The 18,582-nt window shown below is 35.9% G+C and overlaps 1 protein-coding gene across 1 annotated transcript; it reads right to left on the reverse strand.

The window, feature by feature from the left end:
• Window positions 1-1,942: 1,942 nt before the first annotated feature.
• On the reverse strand, window positions 1,943-9,101 carry LOC141672167 (uncharacterized). The gene is made up of 5 exons (XM_074478674.1): window positions 8,953-9,101; window positions 5,759-8,782; window positions 3,712-5,475; window positions 2,958-3,207; window positions 1,943-2,849 (listed from the first exon to the last, which is right to left on the reverse strand). Exons 2-5 carry the CDS (start codon window positions 8,696-8,698, stop codon window positions 2,281-2,283), a joined length of 5,523 nt encoding a protein of 1,840 aa, XP_074334775.1. The 5' UTR covers window positions 8,699-8,782; window positions 8,953-9,101; the 3' UTR covers window positions 1,943-2,280.
• Window positions 9,102-18,582: the final 9,481 nt, after the last annotated feature.

Below are 18,582 nucleotides of genomic sequence, written 5' to 3' on the forward strand. Positions count from 1 at the left end.
ATGTTCCAAGTCAAATGTCAAGAAGTCACTAATCAAGGAATGTCGAGAAGTATATCGAGAACTGCTCAAACTCATCGAGAAGTCAATTTGACCTATAGAGAAGTCATTTCTCTTGTAGAGAAGTCATCTCACTTATAGAGAAGTCACTTTGTCAATAGAGAAGTCAAGTACATGCAGAGAAGTAGAGATATCGACAAGTCAAAAGACATGCAGAGAAGTTGAGATATCTAAAAGTCAAAACGTATGTAGAGATATAGAGATGTCGACAAGTCAAGTACATGTAGAGAAGTTAAGATATCGACAAGTCAAAAGACATGTAGAGAAGTAGAGATATCGACAAGTCAAAATGCATGTAGAGATATTGAGATGTCGACAAGTCAAAATACATGTAGAGAAGTGAAGATATCGACAAGTCTTTTTGTACTAAGAAGATCTCGATAATAGCTTCAATTACAGAATGCATCTATCGTGAAAATTTCAGATTACTAGTCAACAAACCATTTTATTATTAAAATGAAAAGTCTACAAATGCAGCTTGAAGGTCAAGATGAACTGGACAAAGGACTGTAGCAGACCTGGAAGATTGTATGCAGATGTGCATCACTTGAAATAGAAATAGACAAAATAGCTTTAGAAAATGTGTTAATGTATTTTAGTGCAATCTATGTAAACTGTGCATGTTGTTCTATAAAGTATGTCACGGGTCCTTGTTCTAAATGTAACAAAATGGTCTAGATTTTCTTGTATTTTATCAAGAAGTTGAATCTAAGTTCTGAAATATCAAGAGTTTAGATTTGTATCCCAACCTAATTGATTTTTAATAAAAAATCAAGTGAATTTTGATAATTGCATTTATGTGTCTTTTAAGGTTAATAAATTATCACTACAAATTACTTAATCCTAGTAAGCCAAAAAATTTAACTTAGTTCTTGAAAATAATTTACAAAGTTTTTAAGTAAAAATAAAATGATACACATTCGCCCCCTGTGTCCATTTCATACCCAACATTATTTGACGGGTTTTAACAATTATCACATATATCAGATATCATATTTATGATGAATTAAATTATAAATTTGAATTGATTTTTATGATAAGTTCAGTAAAACACGTCAAAATTAACATGTAAAATATATTTAACTAAATATAAATAAATGGGATTAATATTGTGATTATATTCATTTCAAAAAAAAATATTATGATTATATTAAGGTCAAATTTTTTAAATTCATTTGTTTATAAATTTCCTTGATTATTTAATATTTTTAAGTATTTATTACAAATATATTTTAGATATTTTAGTTGAAAACTAAAGAATATAATCAGTTAATTCATATTTTATATTTGAAGTTTTCATTTGTCCATATACGTAGAAGATATAAAATTGACGCTGTGCATTCCAATAAAATTAGTTCTTGAATTATATATGGCTTAATTTATATATGAAATAGCTAATTACATTTTTTTATTATTATGGTTGTTGAATTAAAAAAAAATATGGGATTCTCAAGTGTCTATAATCTACTTAGTAATATTAAGTACATTTTTAAATAAAATGTACTTTCAAATGCATCAGATGTTTTGTAGAATTAACCACTGCGTAGAGAAAGAAGATGAAATCATCACCTGTTTGGATAATTTTTTTTATCACTTTAAATGATTGGAATTACAAATAAATAAACTTATTAAAGAAACAGACTCGTAAAAAGAATGAAATGTGAAATAAATGCATTAAGCATAAGCACAAATTCACCATTAACCTCAGCATAACATTTTCATAGAAAATAAAAAAAACAGTAAACCGGGGAAGGGCACCAATACTAAGCTCTCAAAAAACCCCCATCCACTAGCTCTCCAAAACCATATTTACATTCATATGTATTCATATTTGGCTTCCCAGAAATGTAATGAATTATTTCAGAATATCAGACACGGTGAGAAGGGTAAGAAGTTAGCACCATAAAACCGGGTGAAAAGAATACTATACAAAACATACATACAATCATCTCAACAGGGAAAAACCTACACATTTAAATGAAACGAAACTAGCAAAGGGGATTAGTATTTTATGTACCAAAAATGCCTCGATATTGTAAACTGGTTAGTTAAGAATATGGCCTGGCTAAAGGCAGAAGCTGCTACCAAACTGACATCTTAAACCCTGTGGTCTCAGAAACATGAGGTTAGAGGAAAGATATCAACCGTCAAAACTCCAAAGCGAGTCAGGTTATTATACGACTCCATTGGTCATAATACGCAGCTAAAGAGAGCAACTTAATTTCATTCAGATGAGCTAGCATTTTTATCTTCATTCGGGCAATAAGAGGCTTTCAGTGAATCAGCAGTGATAATAGCAGAAGCTGCCTTGCTAATAGCAAGATCTGCTCTATAAAGCATTCTCTGGGCTTTTTCTCTTTTTAACACAGCAATTATAGACGCGCGCTTGGCTGCACTTGATGCCGCACGAACACCGAACTCATCTAGATCCCGCACACCTAACTGCATATTCCCTGGCCCTTGGTTCACTTCAGATTGGTAATGCATTTGAATTGGCTCCGTATCGCGCCACTGCACCCCATTCCTCTTTCCAGGTGTCCTGTGGTTGTATGAAGGCAATGCATGTAAATTGCTACGAGGCATTAATGCCCCAATCTTTTTTGACTTGTTCTTGTATAGTTTGGGGGGGTTATCAAAGTCAGATGTATCATTGTTCAGAGAAAAATATTCATGACTACAGACATCAGTTGGCGAGTACATCCTTCTTGAAGTGGAAGTATCTGAATTCTCAGGACTATAGTCAGCATATGTAGCTTTCTCATCTCGGAATGCAAATGAATTTGATCTTCTTCCTGCAAGTGAAGAAATAAATATGTAGAAACATCAGCCACCGAACTAAGATGCTAAGAAATGATCAAATTGACAAAAGAAAACTAGATACGCATATAGGAATCTGTTACCAAAAGTATGAACACCATCTTGATCCCCAATGGGAACCTGGTTAGCGTGAATTTTCTTCTGCGATCTATGCTTCGAACCCTTGTTAGGCACTTCCAAACCACGTGGCTTCAAACAGAAAGCAAACATGGCTGGTTTCTCCACAGGTGGCGGTTTCTTCACCTTACCTCCATAGGCAGCGGCACTGTTGGCTTTGCTCATTAATTGATTCCACTCTTGCATTTTTTGTTGGTACCTTTCCCATGATGGAGGCTGATAAAGCACAAGATATCAGTACATTTTGCTACCCAACAACCTCATTCAGCGTAAGTGTAAAAAAAAGCCAAACCTCTTTACTTGCCTACACTAATATTTTTGAAAAAACAAAGGTAGTATTAGCTAATAGGCGCATTAAAACTCTCATCCTGATCGAAAAATGACTAGACACAGACGCGTAATCATTTTTAATATAATGACTTTGACTAAGCTACTTACTGGATTACTTCATCAGCAGTGTTCATCTGTGCCCTTGTTTCCACTTCTATTAATAAGCATTGGGCAATAATAATATTTTCATTAATGAAAAACAACTATACTTAAAAGGTCTGTCCCAATATCAAAGGTACTATCAGTTAATTGCCCTTTTTCCACTTATCCCTTTATACAAATTAAATGAGAGACACAACAACAACCGTTCTAAGGAAATTTACATAAGAGAACCTATGTTACAATCGATAATACATCAAAAAACTAAATGAGCAAGTACAGATTAGATACCTGCAAGTGTCGTATCAATGGATACCCAGTTTTCTTCCGCTTCTGCTGCCAGTGTTGGTAGATGGCATTATATACTTCACTTGGCAAAAACCCACCCATGAGCTTTTCAATTTCAGCAACAGTAAAGTGATCACGCCGTTGAGCATATGCAACCTTCTCTAATGTATCCATAGTTTTTTCAAAGAGATCATCAGTGATTGCCACATGACAAGTTCCCTGGGTTTGGAAAGTGTTTTCATTCCTTAAAATCCATTCTTCATCTTCACTATCCATGTCATATAAAATCTTTGAGGGATTTAAAGCCATGTCAATATCATCCTCAATCTGCCGGAAGTACCTGGGAGAACGCATAAATAGATATTTTTCTGCAAGAGCTTCATTTTCCTCCACTAAATGTACACCAGGTATAGGAATGTTTTTCACTGAAGCTGCACGAATGTTGCGGTTGTAACACTCCTCGTGCATTTCCTTAAACAGCATCCATTGACCCCTGTCAGGGAATTCCAAGGCCCAGTCTTTTCCTCCTTTCCACATCATGGCATGTGTATAGCGGTTTGTTGACCCGGGTTGAAAGACATGAAGCACCTTATGCGAGTACCTAGTACTTCCAGAAAACTTGACAGCAAGTCTCCACTCATTTTGATCTGCAAGTTCTAAGGTAACCCGAGCCCCAAATTCTCTCCAGCATCTATCTCCAAGAGTTATTAGCAAATTTGAATCGCATGCTAACAACTCCAAGTTTCTTCGGGAACCTTTAGCGTCATCAGATGTCCTCTTTTCACTGGCTCGCCTAACTCGCCTAAAAGGAAGCCCGTTCTGATTTAGAGGTTTATGCCTTGGACTGAATTCTGAACCAGCAGAAGGCATAGCATAATGGACCTGAGTTCGTGGTTTTCTGGGTCCATTACCAAAGCCACTGTGAACAGCATTTGTTATCTCGCCATGCCAAACAGGAGAGATTTCTGCAAGAGGCGAAGAACTTAAATTTCTTGTGTTGGCAGTCCAAAACCTTTTAGGACTAACAGTATTAGGGCTCGTTCCACCACTCATAGTTGAAATATAATCAGCAACCCTCTGTACACCAGGCGATTTACCAAGAACACTGCTTTTTGCTAAATCAATTTCTGGGATTTCAACACTCATGCTTTTCAAATTATGAGTATCATTCTCCCCAGAAATAACTGCGGAACCATGATCTTTACATGACATCCTATTTTTTAATGTCAACAGCCTCTCTAATTCTGGATTGTGACTTTCCCTATTCAGGGAGTGAGCAATAACATCAGTCCTGATACTTCCACCATCACGGGAGCAAGTATTTGTTTTAACAGCATCTAAACTTTTATCTTCGTGATGTAGAGACGACATAATTCTACCACAGTTCATATTAGCAGTCAAGGCATGAGTTTCTAGCTGCTCATTTGAAACGAAAATTCCTGGAGTACTTTCAGGAACCATTTGCGGAAAGATCTCAGAACCATGCTTGGCTACAGCATAATCATTGGTTGTTGACTTGAAAGTATTTTCTCCACTATCCAAAGAACAAGCAAGAGTACACTCCCTAAGACGGACACAAGCTATACTACTTTTCATCAGTAGCTTCAGATGAAGGCTACGGAATAAAAGCGGTGCAGCACTAAAAGAAATAGCAAGTGGTAGAATCCCAGGCATCACATTACAGTTAAGAGGCTGATTCCTATTTTCCTTGCCAGGTTTAGAAAGGCCGATGGGTATAGTATCCTGAAAAGAGTTTCTTCTAGTACCCTGGTAGAAAGATGGCCAAAAAAGTCATAACTTAATAAACTCTAAGCAAAATTTATTTAGACATACGTGAAATCGTATGTGAAATGCAGACATGATTTACTAAGTCAGCCTGCAACACAAATACATATGATATATATATCACTAAGAAGCAATGATCTTTGAAACAGGCAAGAGAGCAACCAAGTATCCTTACAAAGCCTATATTTCATAGGCGGGATTAGAGTCATTAAAATAATAAAGATTCAAAAAGAAACATATACATAAATAAAAATAAACAGGTTACCTGAAAGGAGGATTGCCAACTAACAGAATTTATGTGTATCTTTTTGCTCCCACTTTCAAGGGCTTGGATTTTCCCCAGAGTGCATTCAGTAAGAGGAAGTTTTTTAGAAAAAAAACTCTTCTTTTGAAAAATGGTATCTAGGTGCAACCAGTTAGAATCTTTAATTTTGTAGAAGTTGTAGAATGAAAAAATATGCTGCTTTCTAAGATCTTGTCTACATGATAGTTTAAATCTTATTGACGTCGCTGGAATTTGCAAATCAACAGGCCCACTCCGTTTCTTTGCGTCAAAAAACATGTTGAGAACGACAAAAACAGAGGCAACAGCCTGCTTTAGGCAACCTTCAAGCACGAAAAACCTTAAACCAACTTCATTGTCAACAAAAAGCATCTCAAGGTAAACTGCGGGCCATGTACTGACTATTGAACCATATTGCTGCAATAATGACAGACGGGTATATCTGGATGTCTCGGAACCACATGATAAATCCAAGAGACAGCGGACCGGTAATAAACTTACATGAGTAACAAATTCTTTTAATGGTAACAAAGCCAGGTTGAGCTTCGACATGCCATCATTACCTATCACCAACATTAGATTGCTGGGGTTGACGCGATCTAAATGAACATTTTCATTATCGGAAGTCGAGAACCTATCAGCAATAGTGGGTAACCCATCCTCTGTAGGCAAACTTATCCGTATATTGTTATCAACAGGCATGGAAACGGATGCATGTTTCCTCTTGCGGAACCTCCTCCTGAAGTAAACAGTGGGTAAGCCATTTTCCTTTAAGGTGGAAAAATGCTTCGACATCACTTCCCCGCCATCTGCCTCCGCAGCTAATCTATCCACAGAATCAGAAAATTGTACTCCACTCGTTTCCCTTTCCAGCGAACATACATTACTATTCCTATGTGCATTTGTGACATTTCCAGACAATGGTGATGAGTCACTGGGAGACGGATGGAATGTCTTCTGTTTCTTTACACCAGCCAAAGATTTGTCTCGATTAGAACGAGCCAACCATGATATGATAGGCTCCGTCTCCAAATGATTTCTGGAATTGGTGCCGGTTTCACTCGTAGATAATTTTTTTCTGGTCTCATCAGTCACTCTATCCTCAGTACAAGACTGTAGCGGCTTTTTTACATCTGTAACTTCACTGCGCAGAAGTAAGAGCATGAACCGCTCATTTTGAAGGTTTATCCATTCTTTATCCTTATCATCATATTTCACATGGTGAAGTTTTCTCTCTTCATCATAATCATTCACAAGCCCATGATACCACCTCTCATCCAAAGGCCAAAACACCTTGATCCTTTTGTTCAAAAACCACCGGGGATCTTTGTCCATGTACACAACTTCATAGAAATGGCGTCTCTTTCGAGGACATCCTTTCTCTTTGTGGTTAGACCTTGGTCTTAGTGATCTGCTAGCATTATCAGGGGAAGGGCACTCAGAACTGGTTTGCAAGTTCTCTGTGTGACTACCAGTGTCTCCACCAGAATGACTTAAGGAAGATTTGCTTTTGGAAGAAGGGCCTGTGCACCGAGGATCAAATCGAGATGAAAGCATCATGGCTGCATTTTTCTCAAGGTTTTCCTCGTCATCCATGGAATCTTCAGAAGTAATTTCTCTATGGCCAACTGCAGGCTGGGTCTTTTCTGCAAACTCTAATCTATCTAAAGGCAGGCCCTTTCTTTTCTTCACATGGCTCTGCTCTTTTTTGAAAGATGCATCACTGCCTTTTCCTTCATCAGCAATAAGCTTTTTTCTTCTCTTCTTAGCATGTTGGAGTGTACTCGGTGGAGTAGTCATACAATCCTTCAAAACAGATTTTAACATGGCAGTCTGATCAACCAATTCTTCTTTGTCAATAACCAACTGTTCTATTCTCTTTTCATCAACTTCAAGTATTATTGGTTTAGCAACAGTAGTATCCTTCCCATCGCAGTTCAAATTGTCAGTCTGATCAACCGAGCTTCCATTATCAAAAATCAACGGTTCTCTTCTCTTCTTAGCATGCTGAGGTCTTCTTGGTATCTCAGTCATACAATCCTTCTTATCAGAGTTCAAATCGGCAGTCTGATCAACCGAGCTTCCTTTATCAACAACCAAAGGTTCTCTCCTCTTCTTACCATGCTTAGGCATTCTCGGTTTAGCAGTCGTACCATCCTTCAAATCAGATTCCAACTTCGCAATCTGATCAACCAAGTTCCCTTCATCACTAATCAACTGTTTTGTTTTCTTCTTTGCATGCTGAGGTATACTCGGCACATCCGCCTCACAGCCCTTCAAATCAGATTCCAACACTTCAGTCTGATCAACCACCTTCCCTTTACCAACAACCAACTTTCCTCTCTTCTTCTTCGCATGCTGGGGTATACTCAGCACATCAGTCTTACAATCCTTCAAATCAGACTCCAAAAATTCAGTCTTATCAACCGACTTCCCTTTATCAACAACCAACTGTCCTCTCTTCTTTTTAGCATGCAGGGGTACACTCAACACAACACCAGAACCATCCTTCAAATCAGACGTCATTTTTCCAATCTGATCCACCGAGCTACATGATCCCGATTGCTTCGCCACATGACTCATACTCCCTACAGATCCCCGCTTCTTCCTCGGAACCCTAATAACATCACCACCATCCAAACCAATCGAAAATCCACTCAATCCACCTCTATCCAAACCCGAACCCAACTCGACCTTCCCCAAACCCCCATTCTCGACACTACTCCTACTCGTCTTCGCCTTCACATCACCACCACCCAATCCCACATTTTGACTCCTCTTCCTCTTTTTCACCTTCTTACCACCATCATCTACACCCCCACTCTTCCCCTTATCACACCCATCATCCGAACCCCGAGTATCCACAAACCCACTTTCTTTCGAGATCACCGCACTTATCGAGTTAACTAAACTATTTTCCATTAACAAAAACTCAAATCAAACCCACCACACAAAAACCCCCAAATTACATATCCCATCATAAGCCTACAAACCCCAATTTCAGATCTGCAAATACAAAACCAACCTATCAAATCACCATACATTAACAAAAATTCACATATTTAAGCAAAAACACAACAAAAAACACCGATTCAAATGAAAAACTAGCTGAAAAATAATGGAAAAACGAGATTAAAGAGATTAATAATGACAAAAGATGGTGAATTGAAGCGTACCTGTCTCGAATTAACGAGACATCGCAAATCGAGCCGCGGAAAAAAGAAGTGAATTTTAGGGTTTTTTATTGAGGGAGAAAGTGATAGAGAGGCAGTTCAATTGGGAACCCTAATTCCTCTTCTGATTAGATTTCAATTGTTTATTTCTCTCCCCCCGCTTTTTTAAGTATATGTATGGGTAACTCTTTTTTCTTTTTAAACTAGAGAATTATGGCACTAATAAGACTCTAACAAAATAATGAATTATATATTTTTATTTTATTTTTTGGTTAAAGGTTTAAATTTGAGTGTAATATTAGAATGTGTATTTCGTAGTTGGTAGAACTATACTTAAAAACTAACAATATTCGTTGATTTTCAAAATTAGAAAAAATTATGTTAAAATTTGTAATGTTCTTTTTTCCTCAAATTTAATAGTTTTACTTACAAAGATAATGGTGAATTATTACTACATTAAATATTATTTTCTAAACCGAAAATCATTCAAATCTGATTTTTAGAATTTAAAATGGAGCACAAAGAATAAACTAAGTATTTGATCTAATAAATTATCAAATTTTCATTATTTTAAGGTTCAATTCAACTATTTTATATAAAATAATATTTTTTTTCAAAATTTGATCTAATTCTTGAAAAGCTCAAAACCATATAAGCAATATCAAACAAATAAATTTATAAACTATTAGAATTAAAAATATTAATAACTTTAAAAATTAAAAATATGAAATTTGTACCAATGAATTGTGCAATTCATGATTAAGAATGAAATTTTGGAAAATTGAAATAGTTTTCTTAGTTGAAATATTAAGATTACATGTTGAATAGAATAAAATAGTAAATTAAACTGCGTTTCACGGCAACTTGATAGCATATTTTATTATTAAAAAAATCAATTGAAAAAGAAAATTTTAATATCATATAAATTAGTGAACATAATATTATACAGAGAAGATATGACTAAACAATAAAATAAATTATTCATATTTTTATCGATTTTATTTAACATAGGCAACCTCCAAAGTAAAATTAATGTGCTCTTTCTCCCTATAAGTTTTTCTAACATCTAAGATTTAGTAAAAAAATATAATAATAACCTAAAACAATTTAATTATTTGTTCAAGATCAAAGAAGTTGTAAGTATGGAGTAAATTATTTGGCATTATATATAAAAGTTCAATAACTTTCAACTCTTTACGAAAACTTCCATCCAAATTTTGGTTATTTATTATCGTCACCCTAGGACTTTAATAACACTTTAAATTAATTTAAATTAAAAAAATTAAAAGAATATTATGATGGGAGTTTAGGATAATGCAAAAAAAATTGAAGAAAGTTTAGGAGAATATAATTTAATAGCACTTTTTGAAATTTATTAATTCAAAAATTGTGAAAATTAAAAAATATATAATGAGACGATTTGATAAGTCACATAAACGCCAACTTCTTCCTCTTTATTCAGGTATATGTATTGATATGTTGAATTTCCTTTTCATTCCTATTTTATAAACTAATTTTCTAGAAACCTTAGTTGAAACTAGGGGTGAACGCGGGTTGGGTTGGGTGGTTTAGAGATAATAAATCGAACCAATCCAATTAATTCGGTTTTTAAAAAATGAACCCATTAACCATAAAAATTATTTTCAACCCAACCCTACCCTTTATATATTGGGTCGAGTTGGTTTGGGTTAAAACTAGAATAAAACTATTTAAATATTTTTAGGAGTCAAAATTACAAATAATTTTAATCAAACGGTGAAGTGTTCCATTCGAACTTCTCAGCCTTACGAGTAAGCCGCGTTAGAGGGGCTGCGATCTTTGCAAACTTGAACGAACCTACGGTAGTAACCGTCCAATCCTACCTCTGGTAGTCGCCCTGACTATGGTCATCAATTCCTTAACGATCCTTTCTTCATTCTTGTCAGGATCCTCCACAGAACCCTCTTCAAAAACAATCCTTTCTGGGATAACATCCTCAACCGCTACATCTTTAATATGAACATCATCTGGTCCCTCGTTAGGGTGCTCCATTGGATCCAAAATCTGATCCCCAATATGTAGTAAAACATCATCGTGTTATTGCTCTTGAACTTCAGTCCGACTATGAACTTGGCAAGAGTTCTTATTATCTTAGTTAACTTATTATTTTAACGTCGCATCATCTCTGAGGTTTATAACGCTTAGCTCTGATACCATTTCTGTAACACCCCCAAATCCGAGGTCGGAGATTCGGGTTGTCACGAGTTCCATTTCCTTTAATAACACTTAATCTTAATAAACAACCAACTACTGCGTACTGTGACCCCAAAATATACACACACACCACACATTATAGTTTTTGAGATGAATACCAAAAAAATACAAGTCATTTTATTCCACAATTATAAGTCATTACACCTCAAAAGGGTTTCTGAATAGATTTACATAATCTTTTCCATTATTACAATTCGTAAATATACATAAGTCTGGTACATCAAAAGTTGAAAGTCTAGCCTATTGGTAGTTCCTACCTCAGCTACAGCGACATCAACGCCTACAGGAAACTACGGAACGTTTCCTATCCGCTCACGAATTGGGAGCTTGGTCATGTTCATCTTGTCTAGCTGTTATTGTGTGATGAAAGAATAAAGTAAGGGTGAGCAACAAGCCCACCAAAATAACATGTATAATAATTAACAATATATGAACATTCTCATAGTACTCATGAAAGTCTTGGTCAAGCAAACATCAACCAAGTTTGCTATCTTAACGTGACGAAGTCGCAAAATATTCAGTATATATATGTTAGGTCACACACACTATAGAGGGGGGGTGAATACAGTGTATAGCACAATCAAATCGAATTCTAATAACACAAGTAACAGAAAACAAACTTTATTCAAAATAATAAACTCTGTTACAGTATGGAACTGTCCTCTCTCAGTGATGAACAAATATCACGAGAGCTGCTAGAGTTACAATGAATAATCTTCTCGATAATGATAACACTTATAGTGTAAACCCTATGTCTGTGTTTAAATACTACACAGTTACAAGATAATCGCTAATTGATATAGAATATAATTCTGCTTCCTAAAATATATCAATCAGATATCTTTTTTCCAAGTATTATATTCTTCATAGAATTCCTTCTTCATGCAAATCTCTTCTTACATTTGTCTTGATCTTCTTTTCCTTTCAATCAGCCGCCTTCCTTATCTGAACGTTTCCTTTAAGTCCTGATATTATCTTCTGATAAATATCTCCTGAACCTTAAGTACTGATGACTTAAGTTCTGACTTCAGTATAAGTGCTGATTTCAGTTAAGTACTGATTTGTCCTGTTTAAGTAAGATCTGAAAACTAAACATAAATCATATTAGACATGACATTATCAAATATATCTAACAATCTCCCCCAACTTATAAATTAGCATAATATACAAGTTAACAAATATTTGATGATGTCAAAAACATTAAGTACAAATGCATGAGAATTTGACTAGATAACTACAACTTACAGTCCTTAAAGCTTTACCAACTTTAACTTCTGATAACAACTTCAGTCTATATTCATATCAGAATTTGAGCAGTTGTAGATCTTGACTTGGCTTCACTTTCTGATCTCTCTGATGTCAGGAGTTGTTCTGAGATAATTCTTTAACAAACACCTCTCAGCATATCTGAGTTCATCAATCATCCTCCTTTTAGCATCTTTAAGTTCTGCAGAATCTTCACCAGTTTAAAAGATTGCAGCCCTGAGATCATTAATTTTAGCTTTCCTTATGTCCTGATCTAATCTGATCAAATATGCCTTGTCAGACTCAAGATTGAATTCCACAGCCTTGTAAACCAGAAAGATAGTTATAATCTTAGCAGAGTTAGGCTTCATCTCAACAATATCACCTTTGTGATCTCTGTACTTTGGAAGATATATGCTGTCGGACTTAACAGAATCAAGTCTTTTATGTTTCTGAATTTGACTCTTCAAATAGTTTGCAGCACTTTCTGTTATTTTGTCATTCACTTGAAGTAAGAATAATACATGTTCCAATTCTTCAAAATACTTCAGTGGAATGACATTTTCCCTTATATGATAAACTCTACCATCTGTCATGAAGTACAACAAGATGTGTTCTCTCAAGTAGGTATGGTAAACTATCTGTACAGATTCTAGTTGATTCAATCTTTCAGGAGTTGCTCCAATACCTGGTTCACTTAAGGAAGTTGGATCATTGGTTGTGTTCTGTATTCTTCTTTCATCAGCACTACCCAATCCAGATTTATCTCTTGCTTCCTTTCCAGTAACCACTCTTACTTCAAAACCACTTACAACAGTCTTCAAAGGTTAAGTCTGTTTGGCTTTGGTGAATCCTGGTAGGAGTAACTTTGAAGGTTTAACATGATCAATGTCAGAGGTTTCCTTTGATTTATCTTCTGATATCAAGTTAACTTGAGCTATGTTAGAGGTTACTTTCTTCTTTGAGATATCAGAACTAACTATATCTTGACTCTGAACAACTTGAGCCATGTCAGCGGTTGTCTTAGAAATTTTTCTTGAATTCAGAGCAAGATCAGCATCTTCAACAGTAATTTCTTCATCCACAAGAGGCACATAAACCTTGATAGGTTCACCAACTTTCTCTTTGCCATTGGACCTTGGATCTATCTGCAATTGTGATTTAGCCTTGGTTGCTTCAGGATTTGTTCTTTCTTTTATCACAATGCCTTTGGCCTTTGGAAGTTTCTTTTTACCAACAGAAGCTTCAGATTTAGATTTGACTTTTTCTGACTTAAGTCTAGCTTCTTCTTCCATCAGACTCTCAAAGTCCATTCCTGGATTTTCTTTCAGAAATAGCTGTCTAGATATTTCTTCATCAAGATCCAAAAGTTCATCAGAACTTATCCTTTTACCAGTAGCAAAAGTAATTCTTTTTCCAGCATCAGAACTTGTCCTGTGACTTGTAATTTCAGCTCTTCTTGATGAGAAACTTCTACCTTGACCATGACCTCCACCCATTCCAGAGTTTCCCTGGTCATCTTTTTCATCATCCTTCCCCTTTAGTGTCTTAACAGTTGTTTATTTGGACTTAATTACTTTCTCCCCCTTTTTGGCATCAGCAGGTAAGAGAAGAGAGACAAGCAATTCCACTAAGGCTTGGATTTCATCAAGTTGAGATTGCTGAGAAGCTTGATTTTTTAAAATAACATCAATCTGAGACTGTTGCTTCTCTTGGGTCTTCTCAATGTAAGCAACTCTGTCAAAGGTAGGTTGGAAGAATTTTTTCTTATCAATTTTCTGAGTCGTTTCTTGCTTGAGCAATTCTTCCTGAATTTTATGTAACTCTGCATGAGTTGTTGAATGGAGACCTTGAAGATGTCTAGTACTCAATACAGTGACTCGAAACTGTGTCTTGAAATCATCATTAATTAACATTTCATCAGCTTTTTCCAAGTGTTCAGCAAGAATCTTTTCAGATGGAACAAAGGTAACTGAGTTCCATTCCTTATTCCACTCCTGTCCTCTAGGAGTTTCACTCCAAGGTACTGGTGCTTCTCTTCGAACAAACTTCTTGACTAACTCACTTTTGTGAATAGTTTGTTGAGGTGCATGTCCTGATGGACCAGCTGCAGTAGCATCTTCATTTATAGCAGCATCACCAGTAGTATCAGTATTTGAAGCATCAGAACTGACAGAATCAGCATCTTCTGATAAAACAACAGTATGGGAAGCAATTGAGGCTTCAGCATCATCCTCTAAGTGCTGATATGTTTCCAAGTTCTGATCAACAGCCATATCCTGATGCTCACCTATATTCTGATCATCAACATCTAGATGCAAAGAAGGTGTTGTAGACAATTCTGGAGTTTGAGTAACATCAGTAAAAGGTGTTGTTGATGGATTAATTGTTGTTGGAGCTTCTAAGTAGAGAACCTCAGGCACAACCAGGTTGTGAATATCAATTTCAGCATTTGTGCCTGGGTCTACAGGAGATACAGTTTCATGTACATGAGACACAGATGGTGTGTTTGCCTTGTCTGTAGCAACTTCCTGAGTTGGGGATAATGGAGAGGGAGATGCAGTAACTTCAACAAATTCTGGTTCTTTTGAGATCAGAGATTCCTGATCTCCTTCCTTAGCTGCTGCTTCCTCATCATCTGAAGCTGGCCTTTTAGCTCTCTATTTCTTGTATCTCTTTGAAGGTGGGGATTCCTTGGGAGGTTCAACATAAGTCATTCTTCTAAGCCTTTTGAGAAGTTTAGATCCCCCAATTCCAGAATCCTTCTGAGAAGGGACATTCTCAGCTTCTTTAACAACAGGTTCTGATGCAGAAACCTGTTCCTCACTATCAGACTCATCTCTCAGAACAATCCTCCTTCTATTCTGTGGTGTCTGAGGGACAGTCTTTGTCCTCTTGGGCTTGGAAGATGAAGGCTTTACAGTAGGTGCTGAGGATGAAGGTTGAGCTATCTGTGAAGGTTTGAGATGTGTTCTGATAGAGGATTGAGGTATAGATGTATGAGTGGTATGTTCTGATGGTTGTTGTGGTATTTGGGATGTGGTGGTAGGTTGAACATCAGGATAAACAGATCTATAGGTTTGAGGATCAGCATTTACCAGGATCTGTTTTACAGACTGAGGAATCTTAAAGGTCTAACCACCATTTTCTTAAGGTCAGCATTTACCAAGTCATTAAAAGCCTGTTTTGCAAGTTTAAAGGGTGGAAATAAGTCAGTGGTAGGTTGGGGTTCATCAGCACAACAAAAATTATATATAAGCTGACATAATCTAGCAAAGTAGACAACATTCCTATCCTCTGTCATCTTATTCCCTATAAAACCTAGCACAACACTTGCAAAATCAAAATGAGTTTGGTTAATAATAGCATACCCGATGTGCTGACTCATTATTGGAATGGCATCAAAGTTGGAACACTTATTCCCGAAGGCTTTAGTGATGCAGTCGAAGAAAAAGCTCATTTCCTTTCTGACATGTGCTCGTTTCAACTATCCAAGCTTAGCCAAACTCTTCTCATACCCCAAATTGGCCATGAGCTTCTATAGAACTGGTTCCTCCGGTGTTGAGAAAATGCAGCCTTCTGGTAAACGTAGAGCCTTGCGAACTGTTCTAGGAGTTACCACATGTTCAACATCATTGACTTCAAAAACAATGCTGGGAGTACCAGTAGCACCACCATTATCAAAATGCCCAGTCCGCCAAAACGTCAGAACTTGTTGGCTTGAAAAGACTGGTGGCTGGGTCAATGCATACCCAATTTCACTGTGTGCCAAAAGATCTTGCACAAAGTGCAACTCAGATGGAGCTTCATCATGATTTAGGATTGCAACATAGTTGTTGGGAACGAACTTGGCTCCATCTATAATCAAATCCTTAGGTGCCATGAGAAAAAAAAATTGAGAATTAAGGTTGCCTGTAAGGTATTTGATAAAATGTATGTATGAAAACCAACGTCAGGAGATGAGAGAGAGTAAAAGTAAAGAAAGAGAGATAAAATGTAAAAGTAAATAAAAGATTGTATAATCTTCTCTCTCTCTTACTTATACATGGTAAAAAAAATAATCGTTGGACACCTGTCAGACATGCAGCAATAATGAAAAGTTAATGGGCACGGGAAAACAGTAATCATTACTTATCACATGCAGTTTTTCAAGGAAAAACCGTTCCACTTACCAAGTAATCCCATTAATTGAGGTAAGTCAGGTTTAATTCAAAATTTAAACTGTTCCCACTTATTTAATCATTTTCACTGCAAAACCAATATTCTGTAAAAATATTCAAGTGTGAGAATGACCAAAAAAATAATAAATCAAGTAAACAAGTACTGATATTTTAAAATCAGAACTTAATTTATATCAGTAATTAAAATGGTCACCAGAATATGGATATATCAGGATTTAAAAGTGCAGCAGAATTTAAAACATCTCAGAGACAAAATCTTGCAAAAATATAAAATTCCATTAATATATTAAGAGAATACATTCATGAAATTGAAATTTACATCAGAACATTACAAGATTGTCCTAAGCTACAAACTCCAACATCAACAGCTTTTGTCCTTGGCTAAGAAGCCGGACAAAGCTGACGATGAAGAAAAATAGGAAGAAGAAAACAAATTATTTCTTCTTCCGACTCTCTACAAAAAGAATAGCGAGTCGAATGATTCGCTCTTGTTGGCGGAGAGATTCCAGCCTTTCTTCTTCCAATCGCTCCAGATGGCGATGGTAGTCCATGTAAAAGAACAGGAGGTGTGTGAGAACCTCCTGGGGAACCGAGTGCCAAATCTCATCAGGAATGACAGTTACGTGCCATTCCTGCTGCCAGTCCCCACAACTCAACTCCATGTTGAAGGTCTCATAGTTTAAAAACATATTGTAGTTGACCATGATTGTGTTGGTATGAAGGAAAAGAGAGTGAGAATGTGAGAAAATAAATGATGTGTAGGCTGATTTAAGGTGTTGGTTTATATAGGCAATAGAATTCCAGGAGACACAAGGAAATTTAATGCTGACAGTTAGAAATAATTCTACCTCGTCTCCCTAGACTGGAAAGAAGAAAAACAGTCATTGGAAGTGTAAAACAGGGTTTAATGCGCACAAGAAACAAGTAAATATTACTGTGCATGTACGTGTTCCACTAACCCTAATTGTATTGATTGTTAATATCTCACCAGTACATATTCTGATTTAAAATAAGACTATTTCAGATTTTAACCACAAATAAGTCAAATAGAGGATCAGAATTTAATATCAACACTTAGACTTATATCAGAACTTAACAGTCATCAGAACATGATTTCTTAACTTGAAAAATGAATGCCTATCTCTGTGATTCTTCACACAAATTCTGATTTCGGTTCTTCAGAACTTATTTATCAGAACTTCCATCAAAACTTGTCCTCAGAATTTATGCAATCTGACACATAAACTGTTCATCTAAAACAACTTTGAACGCCACAGTAATTTTCATCATTCATATGGAGTGTAAGTGTGTGCATTAAGCAAAATATCAGACAAAGAGTAAAGTCTGATTCACTTCAGTACATCTTAGAAATAAGGCATAACTAAGAACTTTACTAAAAATCTTTCATTTATTCTGAAGTTTACTTTTGAATGAGTTCATGCACGAGTCCACCTCAACTATTTTGTGCTTATTTTATGCATCTTTTGAAATTCCATTTTACAGTGGCTTCTCAGTGTAAGTGAGTCACGACTGCTTATCAGAATTTATGATGTTATCAGAGTATTTCTCCAGTAATCATAGAGTGTGAAAAGTCACCAAGAAAAATAATTATTTGCTTTTCTGATGCATATTACTTAATACCAGCAATGCACTTGGGTCATCCCTTCCACATTTTTACTCTAAATCTCAAAAGAGTACCTGATTTTTATTCCTTATTTCTTTTACTTTTTCTTTTGATGAGTGAGGTTTATCAGCACTTAGTACATCCATCAGATTTACTAACATCAGAACTTAACAGATGAGAAGCATTATTCTAGTTTTTGACTTAGTAATAAGATAGACAAAGTAAACGTGACTAAGCTCAATATCAGAATTTGCTTGTGTCAATAGATTTCCATATAAATAATTACTTCCAATATGGGATCTCTAGTATGTTAAAGACTACTAGGTCAGC

The sequence above is a fragment of the Apium graveolens genome, chromosome 7 (assembly GCF_009905375.1).
Source record: "Apium graveolens cultivar Ventura chromosome 7, ASM990537v1, whole genome shotgun sequence".
In the NCBI taxonomy this organism is placed as follows: domain Eukaryota; kingdom Viridiplantae; phylum Streptophyta; class Magnoliopsida; order Apiales; family Apiaceae; genus Apium; species Apium graveolens.